Raw genomic sequence first — 16,954 nt, 5'->3', positions numbered from 1 at the left:
CAACCTAACTCCCATCTGTAAAGATACCTTGATTTTCATCTCCAGAAACTGAGTAAAACCCAGAGCGTCGTACAAAAATCGTTTTATAAAAGTGAAACGCAAAGCAGCAGGAATGTTTCACTCTTATGCAATAGAGATGCAACAATTTGCATGTCTAAAACTGCCCAAAGCAAAGCAAAGAAAGAAACCATGTAGCATGGTACTACACCGAGAACAGACAAAAACAATTTTCTGCATTTGTATAGCACTTTTTACCCCATAGGATTCCAAAGCACTTTACACAGAGAATGGGCCCACTTTATTCACATCTGAAATACAGCACCCACCAGGATCCACAGCAGGTATTTTACACCAGCTGCATTACTTTACTGCAAATCAGCACTTCAACAGCTCATCCAAAGGGTGGCACAATGTCTCTGGGGCTAGGGGCAATCATACAAAGTAGAAATATAATGGGGCAATGGAGTTCAGGGGGAAGAGTGCCACCTACTGGTCCACCAACACATAACAGCTGTCTATAAATATGCCACAAGGCAGCAAAAGAATGCACATGAAATGCTGTTCTTTCCAAATGAAATGCCTCTATAAATGATTATCTGATTGTGTTACTAAGTGGCCACACACGATGTGGTGCATGCTGGGTTGCCCCACAGGCGCTTACCTTGCTGAAAGGGGCTGGTGGAGGTTGCCGCGGTGACCGTCACGCTGATGGGGAGCTTGCCGCTGGCAGCCTTCCGCCCCCTCTGGCCCGAGCTGTGGCCGGCCGTCCTTTTCCCTTTGCCCTCCGACCCCTTGCCCTCCGTGGCGCCGCCATCTTTGCCGCCCACGGCGTGGGCCGGGACTTCCTGGAAGTTGGCGTTTGTGAACCGAGCCGCGGTGTCGTCCAGCCTCTTCAGGGAGTTTGGCACGGAGCCTCCGCCGCCGCTGCTGCCGCTGCTGCTGGTGTAAGTCTGAGGTTTCGGGGGGGGGGGAAGGGAGAGAGGGGGCAGACAAGAACAGCAGTTAGACCGCAGGAACAGAGCCGCCCAGGTGTTACAACACAGACCCGGCGCGCCACAATGGGCACTGCTGCTCCAGCACACCGACATTTTCTCCATCGCTTCCACAAGCCAAGCAAGGTGCGCGAAAATATGCGATTTAAAAAAAAAACACTTAAAAGAACAGAGTGATTAATCATTGAATCCTTCACCAACATCTGGGATATGCAAACCAACACATCTATTCTAAAGCGTGGATTTCTTTTGAAATTAGAGCTCAGAAGTGGAAGATTTTTTTTTCTTGACTTCAAATTTATTACTCGGTTCCCCTAGCTCAGCTTCCCAAAGTGTAACGATCAAATCCTAGTATTTAATGAAAATGCAGTTTGTCTCGTGCAGGAAAATGAAATGGTAAATTACGCTGCTGCGCTTAGAAACAAAACCAAGACTTTTTAGATTTGAGTTTTTTTATCCAAACTTTCTAATTTAAGATGAGATTTTCTAATGAAGAAATCACAGCCATCATGATGAGTTTAGCAACAAATATAAGTGATAAGTGTATATAGCCTAACTACTGAAATTTTTTTCTAAATGAAAAGGGTTTTAACAGTGGCCTGGTGTAAGATTTGTTGTTGAAACCAACTTGTTTCAACGACACCGTTTGAAAACTGCTTATCATTCTCACAAAGATTATCGTTTTACAAAATCCCCTTCTATTGAAAAGTTTACTTAGTAAAACACAGCTACAGAAAAAGGAGGCCCTAGTTTTCCCCTCACTAGGTATAAAGTACATTGTACTGATATTTCCTTGCAAACGTACTCAGCTAGATGTGCCAAATAGCCACCTTTCAATTGCTACTAACCTTACATCAATTTACAGACTATTTACTTATATTTACTGTCAATGTTAAAGTACAATTTTTCAGGCTTTAGACACAAAGCTATTACGTTGTTTTTACCTCTTAAGGTTTCATTTATTTTTATGATTGATAATCATGGATCTGACCTTATATCTGTTTCCAGGATTAAAAATTCTTAGAGCTCAAACGTCTCTGGGATGCCCTCTCCAAAAGCGTTCAAGTTGCTTATTCGCAGTAATTTGACTTCCCATATTTCCTAGTGTAGAAACAATGTCACTGTGTTCTCAGAGACACTCCAAAGCTTTCATGCTTGATTTTTCTGGGAAGAATCTTGTCGTTCTAAATTCGCTTAATGGAAACAGCTCTCCCAGCGAGCCTCGCCATCACAGTGTTTTCCTCGTCCGCCAAGCGCTTCAAATGACCTTTTGCTAAATTCACAAATTTCATCATTCCCAGACCGCACTTTTAAAGTACAGGGTATACATGAAACACACCCCTTACCTTCTCTGTTGTTACAGTCAAAGTTGGAACAAGTACAGGTGAAGGTTCTATTGTCTTTTTGTGCTTTGGTTTATGTTTGTCCCTCTCTTTATGTTTCTGCAAAAAGAAAGCAGTTATTTCAAACTAGCACCCAATGCAAGAACGAGCAGTAATGAATTCACATGGTTACTGCTGCTCTGGGGTGCCTACAGAGGAAGATGCAAGATCTACTTATGAAATCCTAAGTCTTCCACTGAAATCAAAACTATGCTTCTACTTCTCCAGTATCCGATCATTTTTTGTCAGCTTTTACAATCAAGTAAAATATTTCACCTTTGGGTGTCAATAAAAAGGCAAGAACAGGAGGAATTCATGACTTGTATTCCAGAAATACAAGTTATTCCAGAAAGAACTTCCAGAAAGCTGTACTTACCTTCTTTTAAGATCACTTTATTTTTTAGCACTCATACTACTAGATTAGAATAACTTAAACAACATACACTACAAAGGGTTGTGGCAACGGCACAGTGGATTATAGGATGTGATTTACCATCAATTGGTAAGATTCACACCATCCACTGTCACAATAAAGCCCAATCCATCATTCAGGATCCCAACCATCCCGGCCACAGACTGTTCTCCCCCTGCACTCTGGCAAGCGGTACCACACTATTAAAGCACGGACCACTAGAATTAAGAACAGCTTCTACCATGCTGCTGTACACACATCCTCAACAGCTAACTGCAGTGCCTCAGACTCAAGGTACATCTGCACTGTGCACTTTTTGCATGGTCTGCCATATTTTTTTCACTTCTACATATTTATTTTTTCTCCACATTATTATGATTCATTATTTTGTCATTTACTGCTTACATTGTGTGGAGTTGTCTTTTGTACTGTGTGGCCTGGTGTACTGTGTATATCCAAAGAGTACAGTGTGAATAACAATTCCAATGTACATGTTCATTTGGCAGTAAACTCCTCTACCCTCTACTTAAAAAAAGGAGATGAAAATGTAGCAGATTTTAAAACTAGTAAAACTCTACAAAGAGTTATATCACAGCCTAAGCTAAAGTTTATCCTGAGCATATTTTGCTTAGCAGGACACACATATAAATCACAACGCCAGCACTCATCACTAGGAATACTGGTTTAACTGAAAACATTGCTCACACTTTTTTAACTACACGTCCTAACATCTTAGCTGCCTTTTTAATTGCTTCCCCACACTGTCTAATATACGGAAATGTATCAACAATACAGGTCTTAAGAAGCTTCGAGCTCAAAGCCCCCTATTTTGTATGAATTTTGCCACCTGCATATGTAATACTCTGGATTTATCTAAATTAAACCTAAAATTTTGAATTTTATCTATTTAAATTTCAGTTTTCTGCTTCTACAGCTTTCGCTAATCCATCTATTATTCGGTATAATCTGTAAATATTTTGTTGATGAACTATAACAGAATCTAGGTTGATAAGAATTAAGAAAAGCAGTGATCCAAGTACAGATCCCTGTGGTACTCCCAATTACATCACTGCTATCTGAGCACTGACTCCTTATTTTTTCTTTACACTTTCAGTGTATTATTCAGTTCTCAATCCAAACATTTTCAATGCATACTCCCCGTTAACTGAGAATTAATCTTTCAAGGTGAACTTATTCAAAAGCCTTTTGAAAATCTAAATACACCATATCGTATACTCTGCATATGCCCATTACTGTTGATTCTTGTTCAAAGAGCTCTAATATGATAGTTAAAACGTACATCCTCCTTCTGACAAATGTGGCCACAAAATTGTCCACAATTTTTATTTAATTAGAATCGATGTCATAATTAACAGCTGTTATCTTCTTCTAATATAAAACTTAACATGAAAGTATCAACACAACATCTATGAAACAAATGTCCTTGTCATGTGTACCTATTGCCATGAGTGAAAAGAAGACTTCTAAGGCATTCCTTCCAAGGTTACGATTTCCATTAATCTTTCTTCTTTGCAAAAAGAAGACAATTTATTTCTCATCAGAAGGCCCTGGCATTATATTTAGCTATAGATGCCCTTCTCATTTAATGTGCTTGGCCTACATGCCCTTCAAATTATCTATGCCTGCAAAGAAAACAGCTCTTCATGTTGCCCCTCTAACTAACATTATGGACCTCTGCAAGCTTCCATCATCCACAAATGCTGGAAAACAAAAGAATCGCATTCATATTTTAATAAAGCAAACTGCAATCCCTGAAGGCCAGAGTCGGCTACGGACTTGGCATTTCAGCTGCTCAAAGTAATTCATGAATAGCATCTTGTGCAAACACCAGGATTGTGCATAAGCGTACTGTCATGAGGTAGTTGCAAGCCTTCTGCTCAATGGTTTGCCCCATTTTTTTAAGTTAGGAAAACACTACCTTGCAGCTCCATCTATGCTATATACAGCCTTTTCATCAGGAAGCCTTTTCAAAATGGTTGATCTTTTCCATTAATTACGGTCCAGTTGGGTATGTCCAATGTGGAGAACTTCAGAAAGAATCATGGCTCCATGGTACTGCCAACCTCTGCAGCTACCTCATATAACCCGACAACAAAGCACCACTCAATCTCCTGACTCAGCCGGCCAGCGGGGCACCTGAACCTTGTGTTGTCTTCAAGATGCACTTGAACTTAGCTTTGCCACTGTTGAGTATACGGAGAGTCCATCACACACTCCATTTGCTGACAGATATAGGTAGGCTTTTATCTTTTTCACTGACCGTGAACCTGATAACGACTGAGTGCTTAGTTTTAGAGAGATCCATGTTTGGAAGGAGTGGTTCACTCTAGTAACGATCCACCGGCTAAGGGAAAATTTATGAAGGAACTAACTCCGAAATAAACACAACCTGAAGTAACAACTGCAGTTCTATCAGGCCTGACAAAGCTTTACTACAGTTTGTGCTGGCTTCAGTGTAAAAGTGTGCATAACGGTACACAGATCAGTTTATTTTAACTGCTACATACAAAACAAACAGGGATCTTCAAAAGCACGAATGACAACAGATGTGAAAGGATCTGCTTGCACAACATCCTGAACACAACAAAAATACCAGAAGTTCACTGGTTAAGCATCCACAAACTACAGCACAAGATACCAGATGCGTTTAATGCCTATGAAAACTACAATCCTTTCACAAATTAGAACAAAGCCGATAGAAACCTTAAGGCTTCTTCTACATTTATAGAATTTATAAAGGGAAATGAGTGGAGAGATTGACCTCTTTGTAAAACAGCCTTTACCAAGGCTGGGTTGGAAACAAAAAAACTAATTTATTGATTGTGAATAACATAATTAGGAAAACCAGAAAATACATCAGACTGAACGCATCTAATAACCAGAGATGTAAGATTGAGGTTTCTACAGGAACTGGTATTCAAATGCATTCTCTACCACTTAACAAAGAGCCTTCCAAGGCCTCCACAAATAAGACGAGTCAAATTGTAGTAATTAGCGCCAGATGAACAGGTGGTTTCTGCTGTTCGCTCATATGCATTAGCCAATGAGCTACAACAACCTTAGTTTGTTTCATTAAGGCCCCTGCATCGTTAAAAGACAGAATCTGCAATTCGTTCTTCCCCAATGAAGCGGTCAGAGAAACATCCCAAGGACAATAAAATACTCCTGAGGAGAAGACAGTTGGGTTCTGTTTCACTAAACCTTCCTTGCAGCTCCGTCTCTTGAGTTCATGCTAAGGCCTTGCTAAAAGGCTTAAGTATTCCTAATGGATTTATTGTAAAAGGTTTAAAGATTCCTAATGGATTTATTCTGAACAAAGATGTGTTTTTTTTCCTACAACCTTTTTATGTTTTGAACTGAAATATCATCCACAATAAAACACTGTCCATGTGTTTGTGCGATTTCTCAAACGCATTTTATGAGCTTAAGCCTTTACAAAGAACCTTGGTCATAAGTATGTGAAGAAATCTGTTAAATCATTAACAAAAAAATGCTTTCGTTAGAATTTCATCCACGAGACAGGAACATATCAATTTGAAGTGGTTTCAAATGTTAGACACACAATATAAAATAAAGTGCAATAATGAATGCATCTGCCAACCGTTAGCTCCTTTCATAGTTCCATAAATTAATGCCGCATACAGTGAATGTCTTCCACCCAAGAAAAAAGGATAGCTGAGCTATATAAATTACATAAGCTGCCTGTTTGCTACAGCGCCTACACTTCTGCTGACAAGTCCAAGGTGCGAGGATTTTGGTGTGTAATGTTCAGAGCTCGAATCTATATATATATATTGCATTGAATGAATTTCAGATTATTTGGCAGACCAAAAAAAGTCAATAATTGCAGCTGTTTTACTGGATAAAGACAATCAATTAAAAGAACACAGTTTTCCAACTGAACAGAGAAGGGCCACTGGATGCATGCAGATCTTTGGAGGCGCTTATATACCGTCCATCTGCAGAGGGGATGAACTCCAAAGATTCCGGAAATCTGGATTTTATCAATATCGGACAAAAGCATGAGCGAATCTCATCACTGACAGTAACACATCCTCCTTTGAGCCTGGGAAACGTTTGTGAATGCTGTGCGGGAGTAAAAAAAAAAGAAGAACTGCTGGCCCTAGGCTGAAAGGGCAATTGCCAAAGGCTCCAATGTTAAACAGAGCACTCCTGTAATCTCTAGATCATGTGCACCCTTTCCCTCGCAACAGCTTTCAGTACTTTAATCAGCACACAGAGAATGAAACGGCAAACTTCACTCTTCCTGCACTGCAAACAAGATAAAGCAGACTCCACTGTTCAGCCCAGCAGGCCACAATAAACTAGGCCTCCGTAAAGGCTTCGAACAGATGAATAGATTGCTGTTGTTAGCCTATCAGTGTGACGTTTTTTAATCCATTTCTGAAAGCTCTCTTTCCCACTGTCATCTCTCAGGGAAGACCTCTTTCAAGGCAGCGGTCCAAGGGCTTATTTCTAAATAACAAACTCTTTCTAACGCCAAAAGCTACAAGGGAATCCCTCCGCACTATTGAAGTGCCACCCAAAGAGGGACAAAGACTCCAATGAAGACCAGAACTATATTTATCAAACCGGGCTCTAAAATTATACAAAACACTTCATAAGAGTCTGGTTTGTTCAGACACATCCACTGTCATTAACATAACTGTAATACATTGCAGATAGAGGCAGAAGTATCTTTTTGACTTCAGCGCACTAAGTCATGAACTATACACCGTATTTCTTGTGAAGAGGCATACACTTTTGTAATGATAATACTTTAATATGAATTACCAGCAATTGACTCAGTTGTCAATACTGTACGTAATTAAAAATGATAGTTATATATATATACACATTTCAAATGACCCAAGATAACTGGCAGAAAATTATGTTGTGTTATCTGGAGACTGAAACAAAACGCTTTTGTAAACGCAATTTTGGAAGGCCAAAAAACAGCTCCCCTCGTTATCAATTACAAAGTACAGACTGCAGATAAGGAAAATGTAGCCTGTTAACTTTATAAAAATAAAAAAAAGTTTATTACTCCCTAAACAAGCAAGGCATCCTAGTGAGAAATGCGCCTTAAATCGTCCGAGAAACCCTTTCCTGTCACAATAATAATTTGCTGCTATAAGCACAAGAAGGAGAAGGCCATTGCGACTTAGAAAATCTGAAAGTGGATTTGAATTGGACTTGTTAATTGAGAGGAGGAAAAAAAAAATCTTTCATTCACAGATGTTGCTTTTTTTTAGTAATCCATATCTGAAATCCCTACTGACTGAAATGCATTTTCAAACCCTCTTTTTTTTGTGCTTTTTGCCAGCATTGTTTTTTTCCTGCCCCAGGGTTTGTAAATGGCTCGCGTATACATCTGAGCCACATGACCTCTGCTCTGCGATAGGGAGCTGGGGGGATGGGGAGCTGCCTTACTCTATGGTGATGCAAATCTGGCACATTCACAATGGCCACATCTCCAACCAGGCTTTTAGGCTACATTCTCACTCTGCTTCCTCGCCGACAAAAACAGGCTTCAGCTAGGCAGAGAGAATAACTTCGGAACTTGCAAATATAAGGCGTTTTGGTGTGCTGTGCGTTTCACATTTTCTCATTCTTAATGTTTCATTCAAAGTACAGAACGCCACTAAGGAGCCGGAGAGAACGTGCAAAGCAAATTCAGTAATCATTTCAAGTTTTTTTTTGTCTTCCTATGATATGCTGATACAATTTGGATCAACAGCAAAAATTCCCTTCTCCACTGGGATATCAAAAGTATGAGAACGAAATAAAGGCAGCACAAGCCAGCAAATTAGTGTTTAGTCATGCTCTTTACACTCTTATTTAGGGATTGTAATTCCCTGTGAAACATATGGCTGTCAGCCATGACAGACGAAAAGAAAAAATAAAGCAAACTTGCCAAATTGAAAACGGGGAAATCCTTCATAGTGTGTGGATGCTTGATTTTTTTAAACAAGTACTCTGTTTCTCACTACTTTTCAGTATGTGAAATCCAAATTCATACTTGGGTGGATATTGACAGCATGGTGTTTTCCATACACATCTATATCACCCGCCTGTTTTGAAGATCTTGCTACACAGATATGAGCAAAAATGACATTTCCCACTGAAGGTGCACATATAAATGTTTATCTCCCTAAGCCAGGCACTTCCAAGTTATTTTTCAATACTAATCTGACCAAAAAGCAGCTTAAAAAAAAAGGAGTCAATCGGGATTTTTTTTAAATTACGTGGCCCTTCTTAAATCAGGACCGCTGTAAATTTACATCTCCAAATAATAAAACATTATATTCAGAACTATACGTGACGTGCATGTGAGTGAACAAGGTAACAGGAAAGAAAACTCTATAGGTACAACCCCCATGTTAACTTTTTCTTTTTGGGGCATTACTTATTCCCAAATCGCCCAGTGACAAATATATCTGAAGCCCCGAAAGTGATACCTCACTTAAAAGCGTGCACCACAACACAGACACAATAGCACGTTAACACAAAAATGTGAATAAACGCATATTATTTAAATATAGACCTGACTGAGAAATACCTTGAAACAAGAAAAACACTATGTGAAACATACTAGGGAATCCTACAATTCAAGAAATCTTACCTGCAGACTAATTGTACAGGCTTCTTAACTCATAATTATATGGAGGAGACCATTAAGGAGACATCAGAATTAAATGACACACTGACAGATGGAAATTCATGTTTATGTCAGCGAGCGCCATGAGTCAGTGAAATATTTGCCTGTAATTTCAAATAAATAAGCATGGTGGGAATATAAAAAGAATTAACAGTGTAACAGAAAAAAAACCTTCAATGCCGCGTTAAAATGAATGGCAAAACCCTCAATCAGCTCTTGAAATACTAGACATACAAAAAGTCGTAAACATCTCCCGGTCATGCTCAGAGGTTAGTCTTGATCAGGGACTCCGGCAGGAAGAGCAAAATTGTTGCCTGAGTTCCCAGGGGTCAGGGAGATAAAAACAGGATGACTCAGCTGCCTTGAAGGAAACACAAAGACCCCCCATCTGAAAGCTGGACTGAGATCGCTGTCAGCAGCCTCCCAATATTAGCTGATTAGGTTCACCTGCATTAAAGAGTCCAGCGTTTTGGATAGGATTACCGTACAACCCCCCCCGACCCTCCAAACTAGCGCAGGGTTTAAAAGCTGACCCCCTCCCAACCGAAAGATGAAAATATATACCGCTCTTTAAACTCTCCTGAACTAAAATGAATTACTCAGGAAACTCTGCTTTTAAATTTGATTAATAAAAGATCTTTTGAAATGCTTGGCTATTGATACTTTAAATGTGCTAATCGCGTAATAATATACAAGTGGTTAATTTATCTATTCTGTCCCAAAAGCTGTAGGAGCACATTTCAATGCAAAGAGCTGACCAATAGTACTAATACAAATATAATTCTTGATATTTAATACTTAAGAAGAATGTTTTCGTAGTACAATGAACCGAAGGAATACAATTTGTGTTAGAAACTAAACTGCCTTTTCTCTGTGTCCAAGGAAAAGACTATGGTTAACATAAGAGTACATGCAATCTTAATGCAGAATATGACAAAATGATGTTAAAACAGAAGACCAGGATATAACATATAATCTTCATGCAAGCAATCTCTAATTTGGAAGCTATAATTTGAGCTTATTCGGTCACTAATAAGAATAAGCAAACCCTATATGATTCTTTACAAGTAGGAAAGCAACCACGTGAACAGATGTTTCCATTTAAAATTTCTGCCCTAGAAATGATTCCTTGCCTCTTAGTTTACAAAAACTGGAATGTTCACCCCGGACGAGAAATTTTTAGATCAAAGAAGCCACAGGAAGACGGAGAACAAGTGGGTGTGCTATATTACCACTGCCCAGCCCACCACCTGAAGAGCTGCCGAGGAAAGCTGCTCCACACTGGAGACCCTCGGTTCAGCTCCGCGGCCCTGGCTAAAACTGAGAAATTAATCTCTTTTCCCTGGCTGCTGCAAGACAAAACTGACTTTTACTCTCCTAATTCGGGATCAGCATACAGCGTCTTAGGAGTTTTCCCTCTCTTAGACAGAAACAACAAGCTGTTGCTAGTTTTCTCTCTCTCTTTTTGAGGTTTCTTCTGCATATTAGGATTATCACTAAACATGCTGTACCACATTCAAACTCAATTTCAACCATCTCAAGAAAAACTAAGCGGTTTCTGACAGGGAAATGAAACACTGGGTAACTGTGCATTCCAGAGGCTGTAACAATGTATTTATAGAAAGCACACCAGGACCAATCCCCAAATAACACACACTAACTCAACATCAATAAGATGCATAAAGGAAATGTAAAATGGAGCTTGATATTAAACACTCAAGATTTACAAATTCAGCAATTTTTCCACTAAGGCTACTCTGTTCAAAGAAGACCATAACAAGCACCACTGTAAGCTGGATTTCTTTTGATAGGCTCATGGTTTAGCTTGGCCTTTAATGTAAAGTGATATCTCGGCACTCTTTTGCTGAAGTGAGGACTCAATGGCAATCTCCACCTACTGAAACATATATAACAGCTGATCAACTTTGATCATTTACAGAACTGAGGCCCAGAATAAAGGTTCAGGTGTAGACTTAAAAAATGCCACACTGCCCTTGTATATAATATGGGACGATACCTTCTATTCATTTTCCATTTTCAGCAGACTGTCACTCCCAGTACTACTCAAGTTTCAAATAAGTATAGCTGAATATAAATAGTATTAAAATGTCCTGAAAAAGGATAATGGATTTATTGATGTATCACACTTAAGGGAAGCAGAATAGAAACTTCGCAGTCCTTTGAGTTAGGAATCACTATAGCTAAAATGGGGTTTAATGCCCCTAATGGCAGAGATGAGGCATAATCAATTTCTTTAAATCCTCACAGGACATTTAGAAAATACTCTAAGATTAAGGGCGGGCCATCCATTATGCTAGGATGTTAATCCTGTCCAGAAAAGGAAGCTTTTCAAGCAAGACATCACAGCAATATTATAGGTAATGTTTTTGGTTCAGTTCATATAGACAACATTTACACTTTGTTCCTACATAAATGAATTCAACCAATAATATTGCCACCAAACGTCCACTCAATCCAGGTCATTTTGTTGGTAAAACTCGAGAAAATTCACAAATTCTTTGTTGCTCTACTTTTTCAGTTTTTCTGTTCAGCAATGCTGGGAACATAAACACCCTGCATCAAATCCATGTTACCCAACGTGTCTGGATGAGAACAAAATACAGACTTGCCACACCCCATGGGTAGAGCAGAGGGAAATACAATCTAAATCTGTTTAAATCTAAATTCGCATCCAGTGAAAAAAGGAATAAAATATACAATACCTTACTTACTTTAAGAGTGGTGGAAAATGTCCTAATATAAGTGGGGCTTATGTGGTTTTTTTATTCCACAGTTTTGGGCCAGCTGTTCTCCAACAGACAATCTTGTTACTGTATCAGAGGTGTAAATTGGGTGTCAACACTATAGCTCCCGTCAGCAGAGCTCTTCAGGGCAACCAAGACTGCTTTCCAGACAGTCCCGGGGTTAAAAAGAACGGAAGCACCATTTCATGTCTTTCCCCCCCCCCCCCCCCAAGAGGTAAAGGTTTTGCAATTATTGAGAATGTTATGAAGTCACAGTATCTCCTACAAAGATTCACTGCACGAAGTGGAGAAAAAAAAAACCCCAACATAACTCACGCTCATTTTTGTTTTACTCAATTTCTAATAACTTTACATACATAAAAAAATCACTTTTTCATGAGTCGGTTTCTTGCCCAGTGGCAGCCTTCACCTCCGGGCAGGTTGTCTCTTCTTTCATGTTGAAAGACCCTTTTATTGCAACTCATAATGGGGGCTTTATGTTCATTTGTGGAACAAAGATCTACCGTGTCAGCCTATTTGAGTACCCTGTGAAACCACACTGGCAACCACATTTTTAACCATTTACGACATAGTGCTTATTGACTGCTTTATGGCATCTCTTCTTAGAGCAATCCTGTCAAATAAAATGATCATGATTCACCTTTATACTATCAATGTCAGCAGAGGGGCATATTTATTTTGGTAAATCAGATTGCAGGGAAGATCACAATGCTCCCTTACCTTTTTGTCCTTGACATGATGCTTATCCAAAGACTGTGATGAAGAATCACTTAAGCTTTGAGCCCTACTACAGCGGCCTTTGCTCCTTCTCTAAAAGGAGAAAGAGGAACTTTAAGTTACTATTAAAATCTGTCCAGCGTCTTGTCCAATAACTTCATTTCCCCTAACTGTGGAAAAATGTATGACAAAAGTGATATATAGATGTCCACAGAAACAGCTTGTCCTTTAACGACTACAGTACAAATGGTTTTAAGCAAAACACCTTATACTGGATCCTAGTGCACACAACAAGCATGTGGTTTTTCCTACTAGTCTTTGCTGGCCAGGGTAGTATCACAAGTGTGGACATCTGTTCGTTCATACATGTTTACATGTATATATGTTTTATGCACAATTAATCTGTCTGCCATATAAACAATTATATTCAATAAATGTTATTGTTTTAACCACTTGTTTTTACAACATTACTGTATTAAAACCAAAGGCAAGGCTGAACTTTCGATACGCTTGTTCAGAATGTCACAAAGCTTTTCCAAATTGTAATACAGACATTACCATGCCAGAGCATAGCTACATCATGTCATTGAGTATGAGTGTCTATAATATTGACTTCAGAGATGAAGCACGTTTGGGGACCTAAGCAGTTTCAATTTTTTTGTAACCTCTTAGAAGAAATTGGTTTATGAACTCTAAAGAGAATCTTGCGCTCCTGCTGTAGCGACAACATGCTACAGGACTTCTCTGAAGCTGCTCGATTAACAGCAGCAAGCTTTGGAGCTGCACTGCTCTGACGTAACTGATTTTAAATATGTTCAGCTGAATCCGTCTGGCTCCACTCCAAACAAGAGCTAAAAAAAAATGTGACTCAATCAAAGGTGTTTCGCCAGTGTAAAAGTCATCTACAAAACCCCTACAGGCAGAACCCTGGGTTGTTATTTACAACAATTTAACAATTAAAAAGCTCAAGGCATGGAGATATGAGTGAAAGTCAGAACACCAATCGTACGAATCAATACAAATCACAGAGGGGTAAGAGGGGTTTGTGGGGTGGGGTACTTGATTTATTCCCTGGTGCAGCTTATAAATACCCATTGTTTTATTTTTGACCATTCAAATAAGGTGCTAGCCTGGGCTTTACCGAGCCTCAAAGGTAACCTAAGAAGTTAACCTAAAAATCAGTACAACCTTGTTCAATATAAATCTGGCTCGTTCCCAATTCGCAGAAGCATTGGCTTTCCTTGGAAAGGCTGTACTGAGTTTGCCAAAAGATGCATCACTGTTTTACTGCTGGTCTTGGAAGGCCGCCATGTCTTGTGCTTTTCTTGTCACCCTGGACTTCTAATGGCTTCGTCTGAATCAAATGTCCACTTAATTACCTCGATATCCAGGTCTCCACTCATAGGCAACTTAAAATCTTCAAAAAGACGGGGTGAGCTGCAGCCCTCCAGGACCAGGAGTGAATATCACTTCTTTCATCTGAAGACAAGCCACGTCTACTAACCTTAACACTTTGAACGCACAGGCACATAATCATTAGCTATGCGATGGATGAATCGAGATGATTTTACAAACCCCCTGCAAGTTTAAAACCTATATAAAGTCAAAACAAAACAACTCATTTCTGCCCATGACTGAGGGGAAACCTGTGTTTGTAACCTGGTACTCCTGTATCTAGTCGAAGACGTTCATTCCCACTAGGAATGGAAGAGATCGATATCCCAAAAACAAAAGTCCATCTAGGCTGAACAGGACGGACACAATCCCTGAATGAATCTCAGCTTTTTTGGGGAACACTCATACATGGATGCTCAGAAAGAAATGTGCCAGGACCTGTTCTGTTCAGAGAGGACGCCGAGTGAACGGGTCCCTCACAAACCACGGAAAAGGACCAGTTTGATATTTGACTTGAATGGCAGCTGATTTTTAGAAATCACACTTGGCAAACTGCATACTTATTTTAAAAACAGGCAATATACAAATGTAACAAATAAGAAGAGGCTGTAAGAATAACTCCACAGGACACGGTTCTGTTGTCATCAATACATGTTTGATTGGCAGATGATTATGGGTTATTTGCTAACCTGTTTCTTGAGAGAAGAGGTGTAAGGTATTTTCTTTTTGAACGGAATCTTTCGCTTTGAATTTCTGCTTTCTACTGTTATAGGGCTGTCCCAAACTAATGTGATAATCGCACTGCAATGTCAAAGCAGTCTCAACATGCCTGGTCTTGGCCCACATCTTGAACTTGTTGCATACATGCGAAGAGCATGATAGTCTCGCACTCAGAAAACCTAGCTGCTGCTTGTGACTAGAAAATGCTCAAAAGGGCTTATGAATTACTGAGCATCTACCATCATACAACTAAGAGGCAGAGTGTGGATTGCAAATGACGTGCATCGCTGAAAAATGCATTGTTTTTATTTATACAGTCACTCGCAATACAACTATATTTTCTGGTCGCCATTTCTCATGCTGGCTAGAGGCCAGAAGCATGATAGTCCAGACCTAAAATAGCAACACTTCACTGATCAAAGCCTTACTCTTCTGGCCTTGAACAGAAAGTGAAATAGAGGGAAAGACAGCAGTTCATATATATCTTCCAAGTGCCTTGGGATACTACTTCAGATGTTGTTTAAACCTGCACACACTACATTACACATTTTTTTTTCCAGAATCATTCATGTATTCTTTAATCTTTCCATCAGTTGTGCCAACACTGCGCTAGTTAGTCCCCCTGCATTTTATTCATCCAATCTTAAACCTGCTTTTTTACTGCTTGTTTCTAATCAGAGCCACAAAATTTCCCACATTCCACAGTGTAGTAGTTACAGCCCATTCTGGTTCACTTGTTTCTGAAGTTCCAATAAGTAAAGAAAACACTTGGTTGATATAACACATAGACGCAGACTACCAATGACAACAGTTACTTAACATGGCTTTCCACAATATTCCTAAGGAAATACTAGAATAGGGTCTTTCATTCTACAGATTTGAAAGAAGAAATGCAAGCACTGAGGTCACCCATTCAGATAGTCTTGTTTAAATGCTTGGAATGCAAGCGGTCTTGTTTGTTTAACAAAAGGATCTACAACAAATAGTCTTGGCTCAAAGTTTATAATGCGCTAAATAAGTAAGTAAAAGGTCCCGCACCACAAGTTGAGTTCAGCTGATGCTGACTTTCATAAGGAAGTAAGTGAAGGTCTGCACCCGCTGAGCTTAACCTGAATAACATTCATACTCAATATGATTTCAAGGTAATCAGAAAATATAATCAATAAAATCAGCCAAAGCCTATCACGTCAATGGGTATCTACCACCTTATAAAGTGTGTATATTTTACAGTGCACTTCCTTACTAGTGAAAAACACTTAAATGTCCATGACAACTACAATTTGATGGAAAAACACACCTTGATATCATGACTGCAGGAATCCCTCCCATCACTAAATAGCAGAAGGTTCTGCGGTACGGAACACATTCTTTGCAAACTTCTGCCAAAGAAAAGGCAACGGGCACACTGAAGCAAAAGCCATCTTGCAACAGTGAACACCAAAGAAGCTGACCTCTGCCAAGTAATACAGAAGAAGTACAGCAGAAAACATCTGGCACAGTCTAGACCTAGTTGTAATCTCCTCACAGAATCGCATTTAACTTTCAAAGGCAGTGTACAACGCCGAAGGGCATCGCCCCCAAATCAATGCACAATCCAATTGATTAAGACTGCACTGCAGGGTACCGTATGCAATTAAACTCATATAACTGGTTAATAAAAATCAAGTGTACACTTGATTGGAATAACATCTTGTGGTTTAAATATGTACAGATCCCCCCCCCCACCACCACCAGCTCCGCACGCAGCAACTGCACAGAACATCTGACCTACATCTAAATGACCAACACTTCCCCCTCATTCAGAGACAGCTTTCCATGCCCAGCCTGGTGGCTGTGCAGTCAAGGAACCCTTTGTCTTGGGAAGACCCCTGCTCCAGTGATAGCTAGAA

General features: G+C 39.6%; 1 protein-coding gene across 6 annotated transcripts in view; it reads right to left on the bottom strand.

Annotated features, from left to right (window-relative positions):
* mllt10 (MLLT10 histone lysine methyltransferase DOT1L cofactor) overlaps positions 1 to 16,954 on the bottom strand; it is a 111,917-nt gene that overhangs the window by 42,284 nt on the left and 52,679 nt on the right. For 5 of the 6 annotated variants that reach the window (XM_088918383.1, XM_088918382.1, XM_088918385.1 and 2 more), the window contains 2 exons: positions 2,339 to 2,434; positions 662 to 950 (listed from right to left, as the gene is read on the bottom strand). In XM_088918383.1, the coding sequence (XP_088774509.1) occupies positions 662 to 950; positions 2,339 to 2,434 (385 nt within the window). The remainder of the gene's footprint in view (positions 1 to 661; positions 951 to 2,338; positions 2,435 to 16,954) is intronic. The other variant, XM_088918384.1, reaches the window with a different exon arrangement.

The sequence above is a fragment of the Atractosteus spatula genome, chromosome 6 (assembly GCF_055471065.1).
Source record: "Atractosteus spatula isolate fAtrSpa1 chromosome 6, fAtrSpa1.hap1, whole genome shotgun sequence".
Lineage (NCBI taxonomy): Eukaryota > Metazoa > Chordata > Actinopteri > Semionotiformes > Lepisosteidae > Atractosteus > Atractosteus spatula.
Note: the sequence above shows the minus strand (reverse complement) of the source record. Positions and strands in the feature narration are given on the sequence as shown.